This window comes from Notolepis coatsorum (assembly GCF_963971535.1).
Source record: "Notolepis coatsorum genome assembly, chromosome: 17".
Classification (NCBI taxonomy): Eukaryota; Metazoa; Chordata; class Actinopteri; order Aulopiformes; family Paralepididae; genus Notolepis; species Notolepis coatsorum.
The window spans coordinates 81,859,973-81,874,847 of NC_140181.1; the positions used below are offsets into that span (position 1 = coordinate 81,859,973).

The 14,875-nt window shown below is 41.5% G+C and overlaps 1 protein-coding gene across 2 annotated transcripts in view; it reads left to right on the forward strand.

Annotated features, from left to right (window-relative positions):
* The window catches only part of tead3a (TEA domain family member 3 a), a 32,443-nt gene extending 22,161 nt beyond the window's left edge, over positions 1-10,282 (forward strand). For both annotated transcript variants that reach the window (XM_084332616.1, XM_084332617.1), the window contains 3 exons: positions 4,473-4,613; positions 5,651-5,803; positions 7,952-10,282. In XM_084332616.1, coding sequence (XP_084188742.1) covers positions 4,473-4,613; positions 5,651-5,803; positions 7,952-8,065 — 408 coding nt within the window. In that variant the 3' untranslated portion in view covers positions 8,066-10,282. The remainder of the gene's footprint in view (positions 1-4,472; positions 4,614-5,650; positions 5,804-7,951) is intronic.
* Positions 10,283-14,875: the final 4,593 nt, after the last annotated feature.

Consider the following 14,875-nt stretch of genomic DNA (forward strand, 5'->3'; position numbering starts at 1 on the left):
AACTTGAGAATTAATTTCCAGTGATGCTGAGCATACATATATAAGAAATACAATAAACATACAATAAATGCATAAGAGTATGTACAATCAATTAAAACAACTGCAGATTATGGTGGAATGGTTGGTGATTAAGGATTTAAACTGACCAAAGGATACCAACATATTAGACGGTATGTGCAGGGTCTTAAAAAGTCTCATTAAATTCATAATTGTCTATTTAAGGCCTTAAAAAGGTATTAAAAAGTCTTAAATTGCATTTGCACAGGTATTACATTTGGGAGGGGGGGGGGGTCCCAGGTGTCGAGATTAAATAATAATAAATATAGGAAATGTTTTTTGTATTCAAGTCGTTGTTTTTTGTGGGGCTACCGGGAGCTTGGTGCGTCTGGCGAGAGCTTGTATGGAACACGTGAGAATTTAAATTGGCGGACACTAGCTGTAGGGCTTACAGTGATATACTCTTCAGCCTTATTGATCATCAACATTACTAGAGAATGGCAATAAAAACCATGCATACCATTTTGTTAATTTGTCTGAAACAGCCAACGAAACAGCCATGGAGCCATCGGTCTCGTTCTGCTTCATAATGTTATTTCTTGGGGTGCCTTGGCAGCAGAAAGGTTGAGAACCCCTGGTGTATTATGTTTACAAATCTACTATGGTTGAGGAGCCGGGAAACACAAGCATCTCACATTTTTCTGAGTGCATGTACATTTAAAAAAGCTGTGACAATAAAATAATCTGAATCGGGCAGACCACTTGGAACCACTTAAGTAAAAGAGAGAAAATAAACACTGCTAACCGATTTTCATCCGGTTAATGGTGGCGGATAACCGGCTAAATAACCGTAATGCATCATGTGTAGTTATGCACCGATGTGAAAATTGTGGCCGATACCGATAACCGATATTAATATTGCTGTTCTGGCCGATACCGATATTTACCGATGTCGATATCTCTGTATAGAAAACACTTTTATCAAAATTGTGTTCATTGAAGGCACAGTCCTACGTCTGCACATTCTACGTTGCAATAGATTCATCTCCCATTCCTCCCGTGAACTTAATCTCTGCACTACATACGCTAAAGAGGTGAGACGGCTGACAGGATAAATACATTATGGAAAACGCAAATTTTTTAACCTTTGTAACTTATTTTCAGAAATGACTGATATTTTGAAACTATTTGAGGCCAAAACATGTTAAAAAAATTATTAAAAAAAATATATACCGGTATATATATTTTTTTTATATACCATATCTTGATATCGGACCGATACCGATGTGTAAAAAAACTGCCATATCGGCCAATATTATATCGGCGGCCGATATATCGTGCATCACTAATCATGTGGACACAAATGCAAGAGGTTGAGTGCATCGGCGTATTTAGACCACTATCACTGGGGCACGTGATAGTGGTCCCTTTATTATTTCAATTTAGCTGGAAATACATTGATACATCATTCAGTAACATTTTCAGAGCCTTATAACAAAAACATTATTACGGTCACCATTGTGACCAGTGGGATTATTTTTACTCAATATGTGAGTATTACCAAGTCACCTTGTGTTCTTAAAACAATGACAATAAACATAGTTTTATTAGGTTGAAATAATGTGGTTGTGTACTTATTTTGTCTGTTAAAGGAAAACTCCAACATTTTGGGAAATTAGCTTATTTAACATCTTCCCTGGAGTTAGACAAGAAGATGCATAACTTTTTTGTCTCTGTGCGTGCATTTAGCTTTGGGAACAGTAGCTCCGTTAGCGTAGCTTAGCTTCATCACTGGAAGTGGGGCGGTGCAATAGCCTGACGTTCCATACAGAGTCCTACAGTTACGAAATACAATCCAAATACAATTCCAAAATGTTGTGACCTGTGTATTTACCACATGGAGAAATAAAAAATTATTGAATTCGACAATTACGTTTTCTAAGCAAATATACTCTGAAATTTTTTTTGCCTAACCACTCGTCTCTGGGCGCAGTCAGTGATTTCAACATGAAGCCGTGTTTGTTGATATTTTCATTCATTCAAAGGATCCGAACCGATTGAAGTTTATGGATACCATGACTTAAAATCCTCTTACCTTGACGATTAACATATTGAGGACCGGCCGTCGCCGTCTAATATGTGGCTGGAGGACAAAGCTTTGTAAACAAACCGATGTACTTTTGGAGAGCTATATCTATACTTTATAGTATTGCTATCTGTCCATTCTCATTGTCACTTGAGTGCATAAACCGTGCCTTCATAATGGCTTAAAGGAAAAAAAAATCCATCGGTTGGTTGTCATTTTATAGCGTCGTGAATATAAGGTTTATCGCACTTTTTGTCTCAAATATTTTCTGGGAAGCTAGATATAGGGCTAAAGGCTACTAACGTTATATCGAACGGCATTTCTGTTGTATATATTCGAATTAAATAAAACAAACTGCTTATCATCCGGACTATTACAGAGCATCTATGGATGAAATGGGGGCGGCGGAGGACGCCGATTAGTATTATTGATTAGCAATAGAGTGTCCGTGCAAGTAGCCACATTCACTGATCGATTGCTTGCGTTTTACAACAATGTCTGATCCGGCTGTAATTTGGGTGAAGAGGGTCCTACCGTCAGCCCATGTGATCGCCGGCAGCATTTCCCCATTATTCATCGGCATCTGGTAGATCGATATGTCCATTGGCTGATCATAAATCCCATTATTCCAGGCTGAAATCTGCGCTTCGAACCGTGATCAACGGTGCATGCTGTTCGCTTGGGATCAGGCTAAAATGAAACGCCCATAGACTGTAAAAAAATTAAATAAAATCCACTCGCCCACAATGATACTGCAGTGGAGCGATGGCGCCCCTAAGAGGATCTGGCCGGTATTGCATGTCGCCGATTTCACAGAGGCGGGTAAATCTGCAGAGTCAATCAGGGATCTTGATCCGTTTATTAATATGGAATAAAACAATAACAACTTGCCACGAGTTAACTCGTGGCTCTGGTCCTCAACGCATGGCACCGAAACCCGAGTTAACTCGTGGTTGGGCGGCAAAGTGTTAAAAGCCTCCCCAATTTAGAAAACAGTAATCCAATGGCTGGTATTGATAATATAATACTAACTACTGCACGGAGCTAACCGGAGCTAACACAGAACCGGACGGTCACTAAAGCAAATATAATGACTTCCTTTCTGGGGGGTTTCAAAATAAAAGAGCAACGTCTATAGCAGCAGAAAACTTTTATTTTGTACATTATCTAACGTTAACACGAACCTAAACTAACATTTCAACTAACCTAAAGTTAGTTTAGGTTCGTGTTAACGTTAGATAATGTACAAAATAAACGCTTTCCGCTGCTATAGACGTCGCTCTTTTATTTTGAAACCCCCCAGAAAGGAAGTCATTATATTTGCTTTAGTGACCGTCCGGTTCTGTGTTAGCTCCGGTTAGCTCCGTGCAGTAGTTAGTATTAATTATCAATACCAGCCATTGGATTACTGTTTTCTAAATTTGGGAGGCTTTTAATCGTCAAGGTAAGAGGATTTTAAGTCATGGTATCCATAGACTGCAATCGGTTCGGATCCTTTGAATGAATGAGAATATCCACAAACACGGCTTCACGTTGAAATCACTGACTGCGCCCAGAGACGAGTGGTTAGGCAAAAAATAGTTCAGAGTATATTTGCTTAGAAAACGTAATTGTCGAATTCAATTATTTTTTATTTCTCCATGTGGTAAATACACAGGTAACAACATGTTTACAGGAACGTTTTGGAGTTGTATTTGGATTGTATTTCGTGACTGTAGGACTCTGTAGGGAACGTCAGGCTATTGCACCGCCCCACTTCCAGTGATGAAGCTAAGCTACGCTAACGGAGCTACTGTTCCCAAAGCTAAATGCACGCACAGAGACAAAAAAGGTATGTATCTTCTTGTCTAACTCCAGGGAAGATGTTAAATAAGCTAATTTCCCAAAATGTTGGAGTTTTCCTTTAACTTATTATGGATTGAAAACTGAAAACCAAACAAATGTGCTATATATAGCCTACCGTCTGCGTCGAATATGAAATGAAGGCATCAAAATGATAAATTTAAAAACAAGCTCAATCAAAAGATTCTACAGGATTCCAAAATAGTGAAGAAAATGACTTTAGGAAGAACAAAGGCAGAGGCTCTGGTCCTTGCTCCAAAGGCAGTGGGTGATGTTCTCAAGGCCTTAACATCAGACAAACCCCTCCCATTCTCCATACAGATGGATGCATCTAACCCTAACCCTAAAACCGAAATAAAGTTAAACAATTTTATAAAATAGTTACAAAATCTGCCCACTTTGCCCCCAAAAAAATCGACAAAAACAAAAACAAAAAAGTCCCTGGGTGCCCCCCTGTGCCCCAGTACAGTGCTTGGTCTAGATACGCCCCTGCGTTGAGTGTAGTGGAGATTACTACATTTGTGTCTTTCTTCCTCGCTTGTTCCAGGCGGACCTGAGCAGCGACGTAGAGGAGGGTTCCGGAGCGTTCTACGGCGTGAGCAGCCAGTACAGCGGGACGGAGAACATCACCATCAGTGTCTCCACCAAGGTCTGCTCTTTTGGCAAACAGGTGGTGGAGAAGGTCGAGGTGAGAAGAAGCCTTCAGTCATCTCAGCATTCCAAATCATAAGTGGGGAGAGAGGAGTCTTAATAAGGGGATAGGTGGGGAGAGAGGAGTCTTAATAATGGGATAGGTGGGGAGAGAGGAGTCTTAATAAGGGGGGATGGATGGATGAGGACAGGACTGTAGGGATGGAGACTAGCAGGTTTATATTCAATCTTATTTCTTACTGTGATGCCAGTGTTTTATGAAATTTTGTAAATCATTCAAAGAGGGGGGAATGTCATCACTTAACAATAAAAAATAAAACATTAGTCAAAGCACAAAATACGAGACGTCAACCTTGAACAACAGAGGCCCTCTCCTTCCACTGGACCCACACAGGACCCTATTTTGGTCCCAAACATGGTGAGAGACTAATTCTTTTTTGATCCCGTTTGAATTGTGCCACGAGTTAAAAGTGTAACATCAAAAAGCTATCAATAATGTTTGCTTGTCGATCAACTTTCTTGACTTGCAAAATGATCTTTTAAATTGACAAACGTCATATGTGTAACTCATGGCACAACTCGAACAGGATCAAAAGATTATTTGTCTCTCGCCATCGACTACCATACATATATTTTCCTAAACAGGGTCCCGTGGTGGTCAGCGGAGGGGGAGGGACTTCACCCCTCTATTGAAATAAGCCTGAATTTGCAATAGCTGCAACCTTTTTTTGCAATTGGTCAATCCTGTTACCATGCGCCATTTTAGCCAATTGGCATGAACACACACACACACACACACACTTGGCCTCCTTTCCCAAGTTCAGCCTCCCAAACAAGCGAAACCTGTGGCCGCTAGAGGGTGGGGGGATTTATTTGCGGATAGACCCATGGGAGTGACCTATAGAGCTGCTGGTTGCAACAAAATATTTCACATAGATGTAGAAAAAGCTTGCTGACATGAGATTAAATGTCATGACATTTTATACAGAAGACTATTGTTTACGACAGTAAAAAACGTTTGATAATGTAATCCCTCTTCACCCCATTGTGTGTCTGTGTGTGGTTCCCATCCAGACGGAATATGCGCACATGGAAGGGGGGAAGTGCGTGTTTCGTATCCAGCGTTCGCCCATGTGTGAATACATGATCAACTTCATCCACAAACTGAAACACCTGCCTGAGAAATACATGATGAACAGTGTGCTGGAGAACTTCACCATCCTACAGGTAGGTGTCTCTCTGGGCGTTGTGTTAATTTAATAAACTGTGTGCCAAATATATGATTGAAATTCTTTATTAGGAATAACCCCTTGAGATGTAGCATCTGTATGTATGCAAATTTTCCACACAAAAAAAGAAAACCTTAGACAACGAAACAGAATCTACAACAACAAAATCAACCAAGCAATAACAAATATACAAAACGAGTCAAAAAGAAAATAGGACAAAAAAAATAAAACTATTTGCCTTTATTTAACCAGGTTTGTCCCAATTGAGATCCAGGATATCTTTTACAAGGGAGACCTGGTCAAGAATAGCAGCAACACAAAGTTTCAACATACACACACATACATTACAGATAAAAGTAATGTTACAAAATGGTCAGATAAAACATTTGCACACAGAAAACGTGGTTACAATAGGCTTCACCATAGCCTTAAATACATTCAGTGTTACCAAGCTTTGGATCTTCAGATCGGACTGGAGATTGTTCCATGCAGTAGGTGCGGAAAACCTAAAAGCTTTCTTTCCCATTTCTGTTCGGACATTGGGAACAGCAAAGTGAATATAGTGATTAGAGTGAATATAGTGACTATAAAGGTTAACTGTTAAATAAAAAAAATTAAAACTAAGTTATTCATTAGTTAATTATAAATTATAAACATGTACACGTACTCTCATAATAAGAAGACAGTGCATTTTTTTTATAAATATATCTGTTGTTCATATCAGTTTGTTTGTGTGATTCTCTGTGTGTCCGTCGTCCATCAAGACCGCTTTCATAACCACTCGGCATAGAGTCATGAAACCAAAACCAGGCTTCTCAGTGGGGCCACGGGACAGAAATTAATCCACACGTTTGCTTCGGCTTCGGCCCTCATGGGATGTTCTCCAGTCTTAGGCTTGGGCCCTGATGGGATGTTCTCCAGTCTTCCTGAGTGCCACGTTTGCTTAGGCTTGGGCCCTGACGGGATGTTCTCCAGTCTTAGGCTTCGGCCCTGACGGGATGTTCTCCAGTCTTAGGCTTCGGCCCTGACGGGATGTACTCCAGTCTTAGGCTTCGGCCCTGACGGGATGTTCTCCAGTCTTAGGCTTCGGCCCTGACGGGATGTACTCCAGTCTTAGGCTTCGGCCCTGACGGGATGTTCTCCAGTCTTAGGCTTCGGCCCTGACGGGATGTTCTCCAGTCTTAGGCTTCGGCCCTGACGGGATGTTCTCCAGTCTTAGGCTTCGGCCCTGACGGGATGTTCTCCAGTCTTAGGCTTCGGCCCTGACGGGATGTTCTCCAGTCTTAGGCTTCGGCCCTGACGGGATGTTCTCCAGTCTTAGGCTTCGGCCCTGACGGGATGTTCTCCAGTCTTAGGCTTCGGCCCTGACGGGATGTTCGCCAGTCTTAGGCTTCGGCCCTGACGGGATGGTCTCCAGTCTTAGGCTTCGGCCCTGACGGGATGTTCTCCAGTCTTCCTGAGTGCCTGGTTCCAAGGGTTCCCCACATTTCTGCCCCGGTCCAGAATGTCCTTGCGACCCCAGCGGTTAACATGTGAAAACGTTGCACTTCACAGTTCACACTGGTAGCTGCGAGACCTTCAATTGCTGTTCAGTAAAAAAAAAAGCTGCTGGCGGTGGGTTTCCATGTCAGAATTACCAAGTCTCCATTTCCTAAAAACCCTCTTGGCACTAAGATCAACTTAATGTCATTCTGAGTCAATGGGCAAATATGTTCTTAGATGCTAAGATGCTTTTGGGGAAACTGGGCTTTAAAATATGATTTTTCAAGGGACCCCACTTTTTATATAAAGGCACACAACCTACAAAGTAGGGAAGTGTGGACGAATCCTTTTGGTTGCCCCAAATGATAGCTTAGTTCCCACCTACAGTAGGTGAGAGGCCCCTCTCTACTTAAGATCATTGTCTCCTTTTCTTCCTCAGTGTGTCTCCTAGCTGGCCAGAGGAGAGCACTCCTCTCAGCCAAAGCTCATCTAACCCATTTCTACTTCATAATAATTGTTTTTAGCTTTTTACTATTGAACCTATTTTGATCAGAAGATCCATCTACGATTATAATTGATGAATCGTAATCCACCACAGGGAGGCACTGTGGCCTGGTTAGTTGTTGCGTGTCGTTGTGACCCGTTGTGCTTTTCTCTCCTCCAGGTGGTGTCCAACAGAGAGACTCAGGAGACTCTGCTGTGCATCGCCTTTGTGTTCGAAGTGTCCACCAGCGAACACGGAGCCCAGTACCACGTTTACCGGCTCGTCAAAGACTAGCGTGACGAACACTGCTCTGTATATACAAACACACACACAGTCCCTCTCTACAGACTTTTCCCAACACATTTAAAACACTATTTTTTTTTCTCTCTCTCCCTGACACATATTTTACATTTTCAACTCCTGAGACTAGTCATAGGAGAATACGACTCGTGCCACAGTCGCACCCATTTGTGTGAATGCATTCTGGTGTCGCCGCAAACTTCCGGGTTCCACGGCATCGCGTGTTGGAAGTTGACTATTGAAACCGATCAGGTGTGGACTACTGACAAAAATGTGACGTTATTCTGAAACGAAAATTAGAACAAGATATTTTTGGTATTGTCCCAGTGATGAGCCTGCCAGCCAGTAAATAAACTACTAAACTAGTCAAATCTATTCTGCACATAAACCTGGAGAATCACTGCTTGGTAGAACCTTTATTTGTGTCGCAGTATAATTTCGCAATGCAACTTTAATTCACTTACAAAATGTTATCGTGAAAATAGCTGGAAATAAAACCAGGCAATGTAACTAGCATCTAGTTTAGTCTGTAAAACTAGGGGTTTTCCACAACCCATTATGTCCACTCTGCAACACAAATGCAAATACGCAGCGATGCATCAATCGTGGGCATTCACGTTTATATTAAATTACCTTCCGTGGGAAAGGGGCGTGCATTTACACAACTGATGCATTTACACAACTGGTGCGATTGTGGCATCAAGAGAGGTGTGAATTACGAGGCGGTGAGAACGAGCGTCTTGTGTTCCTCTGCTACAGTGGATGTTCTTCTACACACTTTGTACCGATGGTGTTTTTTCTGTGTGAATGGGATTAGCTCAGTGTTTCCTCCCAGGGCCGTAGTGGCAGACGCTCGTACTCTGTCAAAAGACCCCCAAGGATCTCAGCAGCTTTACGGAAGAGGAATCCTCTCCTCCCACGACGTCTGTGGCCAATTACGGCCAGCCGCAAAATAGTCAAGCATAAGTGTAATGCACTATATATTATTGGTTGAGGAGTAAGATGTAATGTATATCTAAGTGAACCATGCTCTAAAATGGGGAAGAGTTGCCCGTCGGTTTGTTTTTAAACAAAGGAGTTCTCGTTGTCGAGGGATTCCTATATAGGTACAGTGCTTAAATTGTATGGGAAATGCTTAGGTCAAAAATTCACACTAATGTAAAAAAAAGTTGGGTGGAATTATCTGGAAACGGGAAGGAATCTGTCAACAGTTATTTGCCCCACAAGGTAAAATTTTCATACGTGATCTCTACAATATTAACGTTTATGTATACGGTTTTTCTTTTTCAGTTTTTTTTTTTTTTTTTTTTTTTTCACACTGGGCTGGCGCCTGAGTCCTGGATGAGAGAACGGTCTATGCTGTTCATTGACACTAAACTGGGGCTTGCTTCAGTATTTCTACCTCCAAAGGGCTTGGGATTAAGAATGTGTGTTGGCTTCATAAAGCCTTAACCTGAGGAGCACTGATGTAAAGTATGTGTACACTACGCTAATGGTACTGTTTATAAGCCAAAACAAGGTAAATAGACTCGTTTTTTTTTATAGGTGAATAATCAATTTTATATTTTCCGCACAGCTAGAAGTGTTACACCAAACCTCGTAAATGATGTGGATTCTTTTTTTTTTTTTACTAATTCGTTTTGATTTTAAAACCTGTATGCAAAACACCAAGGTACAGACCCACAATAAGGTCACCTCTGGACTGCACTGGGGTAGATTTTGCCTGACAAACACTAAGAAATTGTGGAACTACCATTATGTGTTTTTTTGTTTTGTTTTTGTTTTTATGCTATTATAATGACATGATTTTCTGTTAAAATTGGTAGCAGTCTTGGTTTTCAGTTTTAGCAGATTTCTTTTCCTCAGGCTGGCACTCTTCTATCTGAAACCATGTGCAAAGTTGACAATGATTTGACTGGGTGATTCTCCCATCACAAAAGGAAGATTTAAAGGTTGCTGTTTTTATATGATCTTTTATTTCTGTAGTTAATTTACAGTTAACCAAATGGTTTTAAGTTACCCCTTATCAGCATGCAGGGGTGAAGGTTCTACTAAAACTGACATCGAATCGGCATCTCTGCTGTATGGGAACTTGCGCCCTAACTGTGGTCGATTTCGTCTCGCAACTCCTCTCTGGTCAAGTCAGCTTCTGGTTTAAATCTGTACAATTACATTGATTATTATGTAACAATAAAGTCACATGGTGCCTGCAGAACCTTTCAGCCTTCCGAGTGTTTATAATTAAATTAAAAGCAGTCGAGTACAGACGGAAAGCAATCTCCTTTCATAAATGTGATTTCATTTTGAAATGTTCCTTCAGATAAGCTAATCGCAACGGTGTGAGAAATCGATCACCGTTTTCTATCGAGGCGAACTCTCCTCCGGGTAGCTGTCGCATCATATCTCACATTAATTATCCATGTCATTTCCAATACTTGTGTTACAAACATTACGTATTTTGTGCTTGGAAACAGGAAGAACGCTTTGTGTCTGATGGCACCGCACTGACTGTTGAGCTGGTGCAATCCTCCGTTAGCTCACTAGATGGCGATGTTCCATTACCGTTATAGAGACACTGTCGAAAAGCACCTATTTAAACTTTGTTTGACATGATGTTGATTTACAGGTCATAATTTCACTGATCACTTTAATATTGAAAAACTATATAAATGGCGCATTTACTATTTGTTCCTCACATTCACAAACTGAAGGCGGAGCCGGAGGCAACCATGCAAGTTGCCAACCTGCTCATCGGGAGCAATTAGGGGTTAAGTGTCTTGCTCAAGGACAAGGGCATGGAAATCAAAGGAGTAGCGGGAAATTACCAGACGACTGCTCTCCCTGCTGAGTCACTGTCATCCACATGTTATGTTCCACTGAAGAAGTGGATAGAAAGTCAAAGTTATGAGTTTCGTAGACCAGTTAGGCATGTCACTTGTTAACTTAGATAGTCCTATGAAACTCGTTGTTTTATGCAATGTGTCGATTTGATACATTTCTACATTCTTTGCAACCATTTTGTCAATATGAAGACATCTGATTGTACTACGAGATTCTTATTTTGGAAAAGGACACGTCTCATGGTTTGAAACCCTGAAAACGGAAACCCTTTCCTCACTGGATTGTATTGGAGCCTGGTGAGGCGATGCAGCACAGACAGTGCTAAGTTTCTCTCAATGATAAAGCGAGGAGTCGTATTATGGCCAGCATGTATTAGTCATTAAATAGGGCCTGGGTTAAATAAATTATAACAATGAACCTGTCCTTCAAAGAACAAACTCTTCTGATGTATTACCCTTTTTTATTGTGACACCAAGGACAAACGCGAGCAATTATCTGCTTTTTGTAACCAGAAACACTGCTGTACTGCCAAGTTTATAAATTTTTTTTTATTTTATTGTCACAGCTTTTTTAAATGTAGGCCTACATACATTCAGAAAAATGTGATATGCTTGTTTTTCCTGGCTCAACTGGTAGATTTGTAAACATAATACACAACGTATATTCTATCTATACAAAGTGCGTACAACAAAACAATACAAATAGCTAAACTACTAGGTCTAATGAGAATATGTACATGTCAAAATACTTCCCAAAGGTCAGTGAATACCACGACCACAACACCAGAGGGAACTCCACAAATCATGTTAAACCCAGAAACCCAGGCTCAAACAAGGGACTAAACACGTTTCGCAATTATGCCACATCAATGTGGAACGCCCTACCCGCAGCTGTAAAGGAATGTGAATCTCAACCACTCTCAAAGAGCACCTACGGGAGACTGCAATTTGTAACTGGCCCCTGTAAATGTCCAAACCCAACCCCCTCCAATGTACAATTCCCCCCCACCCCGCATCCCCTTAACAATTGTGTGTATTGAGCTGTACTGTATTGTACCCATTCTGCAATCTGTTAATAAAATGTTCAATCAATATACAAATTAGTACTACTGAGTGTAGTAGTGCTAATCATAATACACAACGTATATTCTATCTATACAAAGTGCGTACAACAAAACAATACAAATAGCAAAACTACTAGGTCTAATGAGGAGAATATACAAATGAGTACTACTGAGTGCAGTGCTAATCAGATATATGTACAGAGTTGTAGTATATGTACAGTGATACAGGTGTAAAGACCGTATCATGGTAATCATACCATACCACACATCTGTTAGATGTGGCATGCCCTCAGCTAATAGTACATCAGTCAAAGACTCTGCGTTATTCAACATCCTGTCAGCGTGTGTTGACACAGCCTTGGCAGGTTTTAATGCAAAATGAACAAAGTGTCGATTGTCCTGGCTTCCTATTGTCATCATAATCCATGTTTACACAGCTTGCAAACTGATAAAGGACCTCGACAGAGCAACAGCATTTTTTGGGTCGACTTGATTATTATGAACAATGTTTCACGTAGATTAGTTGAAATGTAACCGCCAGGGGCCAAGTAAAGTTGTAGACAACACACGGCGTTGACGTGTCGAATGAAAAATGAGAACGGCGCCATCTTGTTCCGTGTAACTTAACGTGCCAAAGGTTGTCTCCAGGGGCGGGGCTAGGGGGTGGCTACTTGGGCTCAAGCCCCGAATGTTTTCTGAAAAGCCCTGAATCTATTTAATTTTTTTTTTTTTTTTTTTTTAAACTATTTTATTGCACTGCACTATTTTACTTTGTATCAGAGAATCATAGACGCCTGGCCATAAGAGCATTCGGAGCATCTCTGCTCTCCCACTATTGAACTTGGGGGAGCAAAGGTATGCTCATAACTGCGGTTATGATGAATTGAAAATGGGGACCCTGATGTAAACAAGACGAAAGTCTTTCTCTGGTCTGCATCCCCTTAACAATTGTATGTATTGAGCTGTACTGTACTGTACCCATTCTGCAATCTGTTAATAAACTTTTCAATCAATCAATCTCTTGCTCCACCACTTTTTGATCATATGAAAAATATGATATATCCCCCCCCAATATATAAATCTAACCATAACTACGTTATGGTTAACTGAGTTTTATAGTGAAAAGAGCAACTTTATTGGTCAAGATTGAAGGCTCTATATTGCAGGAAATTGCTCGTACAGGTTAATTAAATTCAAAAAAAATCTGCTGAAAAAATTGAAAAAAAAGGGGGGGGCACCTATCTGGGCTAAGCCCCGGATCTCCTATAATCCTAAATCCGCCCCTGGTTGTCTCCTGTCAACACTGGGGTGCTCTGTGTAAGTGTCGGCTACTGTAGCTGGCTAGCTGCAGCCCGGGCTTCCTGTTCAAGATGTTTGAGGTCTACGGTATCTCCTTGAGGTGAGATCAGGTTATAACTTATCACACCCTCATTCAAACTGATGAGGAAGTCAAACGTCTGGCAGTGTATTAGTCAATTCAGACCGGTGGTGTTTCCACTGCATTGTTGTTTGGCCCGGAGCATGGAATTGTGGGAAATTGAAACTGTGGGAAATTGTTTGTTCAATGGTTGCATTACCCATTTAATGGCTAGTATGTGGCCAGACATTTCAAAACCATCTATCTGTATTCATAAGATATAATGTATACAAATTATATTATACATTACAATAAAATATGGTTACAATAAACACTAGAATTTAAATATATACTATGAGTAAGTAAAGTATACTGTAATGATCTGGGGTCTTGTGTGTCACTGTACCCCGGGGGTGTGTTTCCCCGCGGGAGGCCTGTAGCTGTTCCGCAACCGTTGCTATTTCCGGGGTAGGCCTGATTGGCCCCGACAGGCACGTGACCCGCCGCGGCCACGCCCCGCGGCAGCCCCAGCGGCAAGCGCGCTACTGCTGGAGTTCGCTTTGCCTTTCACATCGCTGCCGTTGGCGAAAGCAGGATGAGAGGCGAGAGCGTAGACGTTGGCAAAAGCAGGATGAGAGGCGAGAGCGTAGATTTAGCTGTGTATCATTTAATCATTTAACATGTGCTAGACAAATGAATGACTAATTCGGTCAGAAATAACGTAACTAATAACGTTAGTAAGCACTGCTTATATGCTTATTATGTCTGCGGGGTACAGTAAACGTTTCTCCTGGTACATTCTGAAGAGCACACCGCTGTATGTTGGAGAACCAGCGGTCTTCCGAAGTTCCGCTCCTCCTCACTCGATTGAGACTAAAGCCGTGCACAGCTCAGCCCTGTGAGACGCGAGCAGGAAGGAGCTGGGAGTCCTTCCAATCGGAATATGTTGTTTCTTTACACATATGTTGGATTATGAATATGTCTTTATAGCTACAAATGAATGACTAATTCGGTCAGAAAGCAGTAACACAACAGTTGCAATGTTGTGTTACTGCTGTTCTCGACATAAGCCCCAATAAGACCGTCACCAGAGCTCAGCGATGCCGCTCGCGTGATCATATTCTCCCAGCTATTTTATTTCATACAACAATGTATGCCTTTCAAATGATAAATGATTGCATGACTGCCGACTGCGGCGCGACGCTGTACATGTCTCTATACTATTTTATTTCATACAACAATGTATGCCTTTCAAATGTTAAATGATAAATGATTGCATGACTGCCGACTGCGGCGCGACGCTGTACATATGTCTCTATACTATTTTATTTCATACAACAATGTATGCCTTTCAAATGTTAAATGATAAATGATTGCATGACTGCCGACTGTGGCGCGATTATTATGACTGATGACTGCGATGTGAAAGGCGCCGCGAACTCCTTCCTAATGCTGCGGGCGGCGTTGAAGGCGGAAAGCGCCTGTGAACCACAGCAGCCTCGTTGCCGCATCCTGAGGCTGCCGCGGGGCGTGGCCGCGGCGG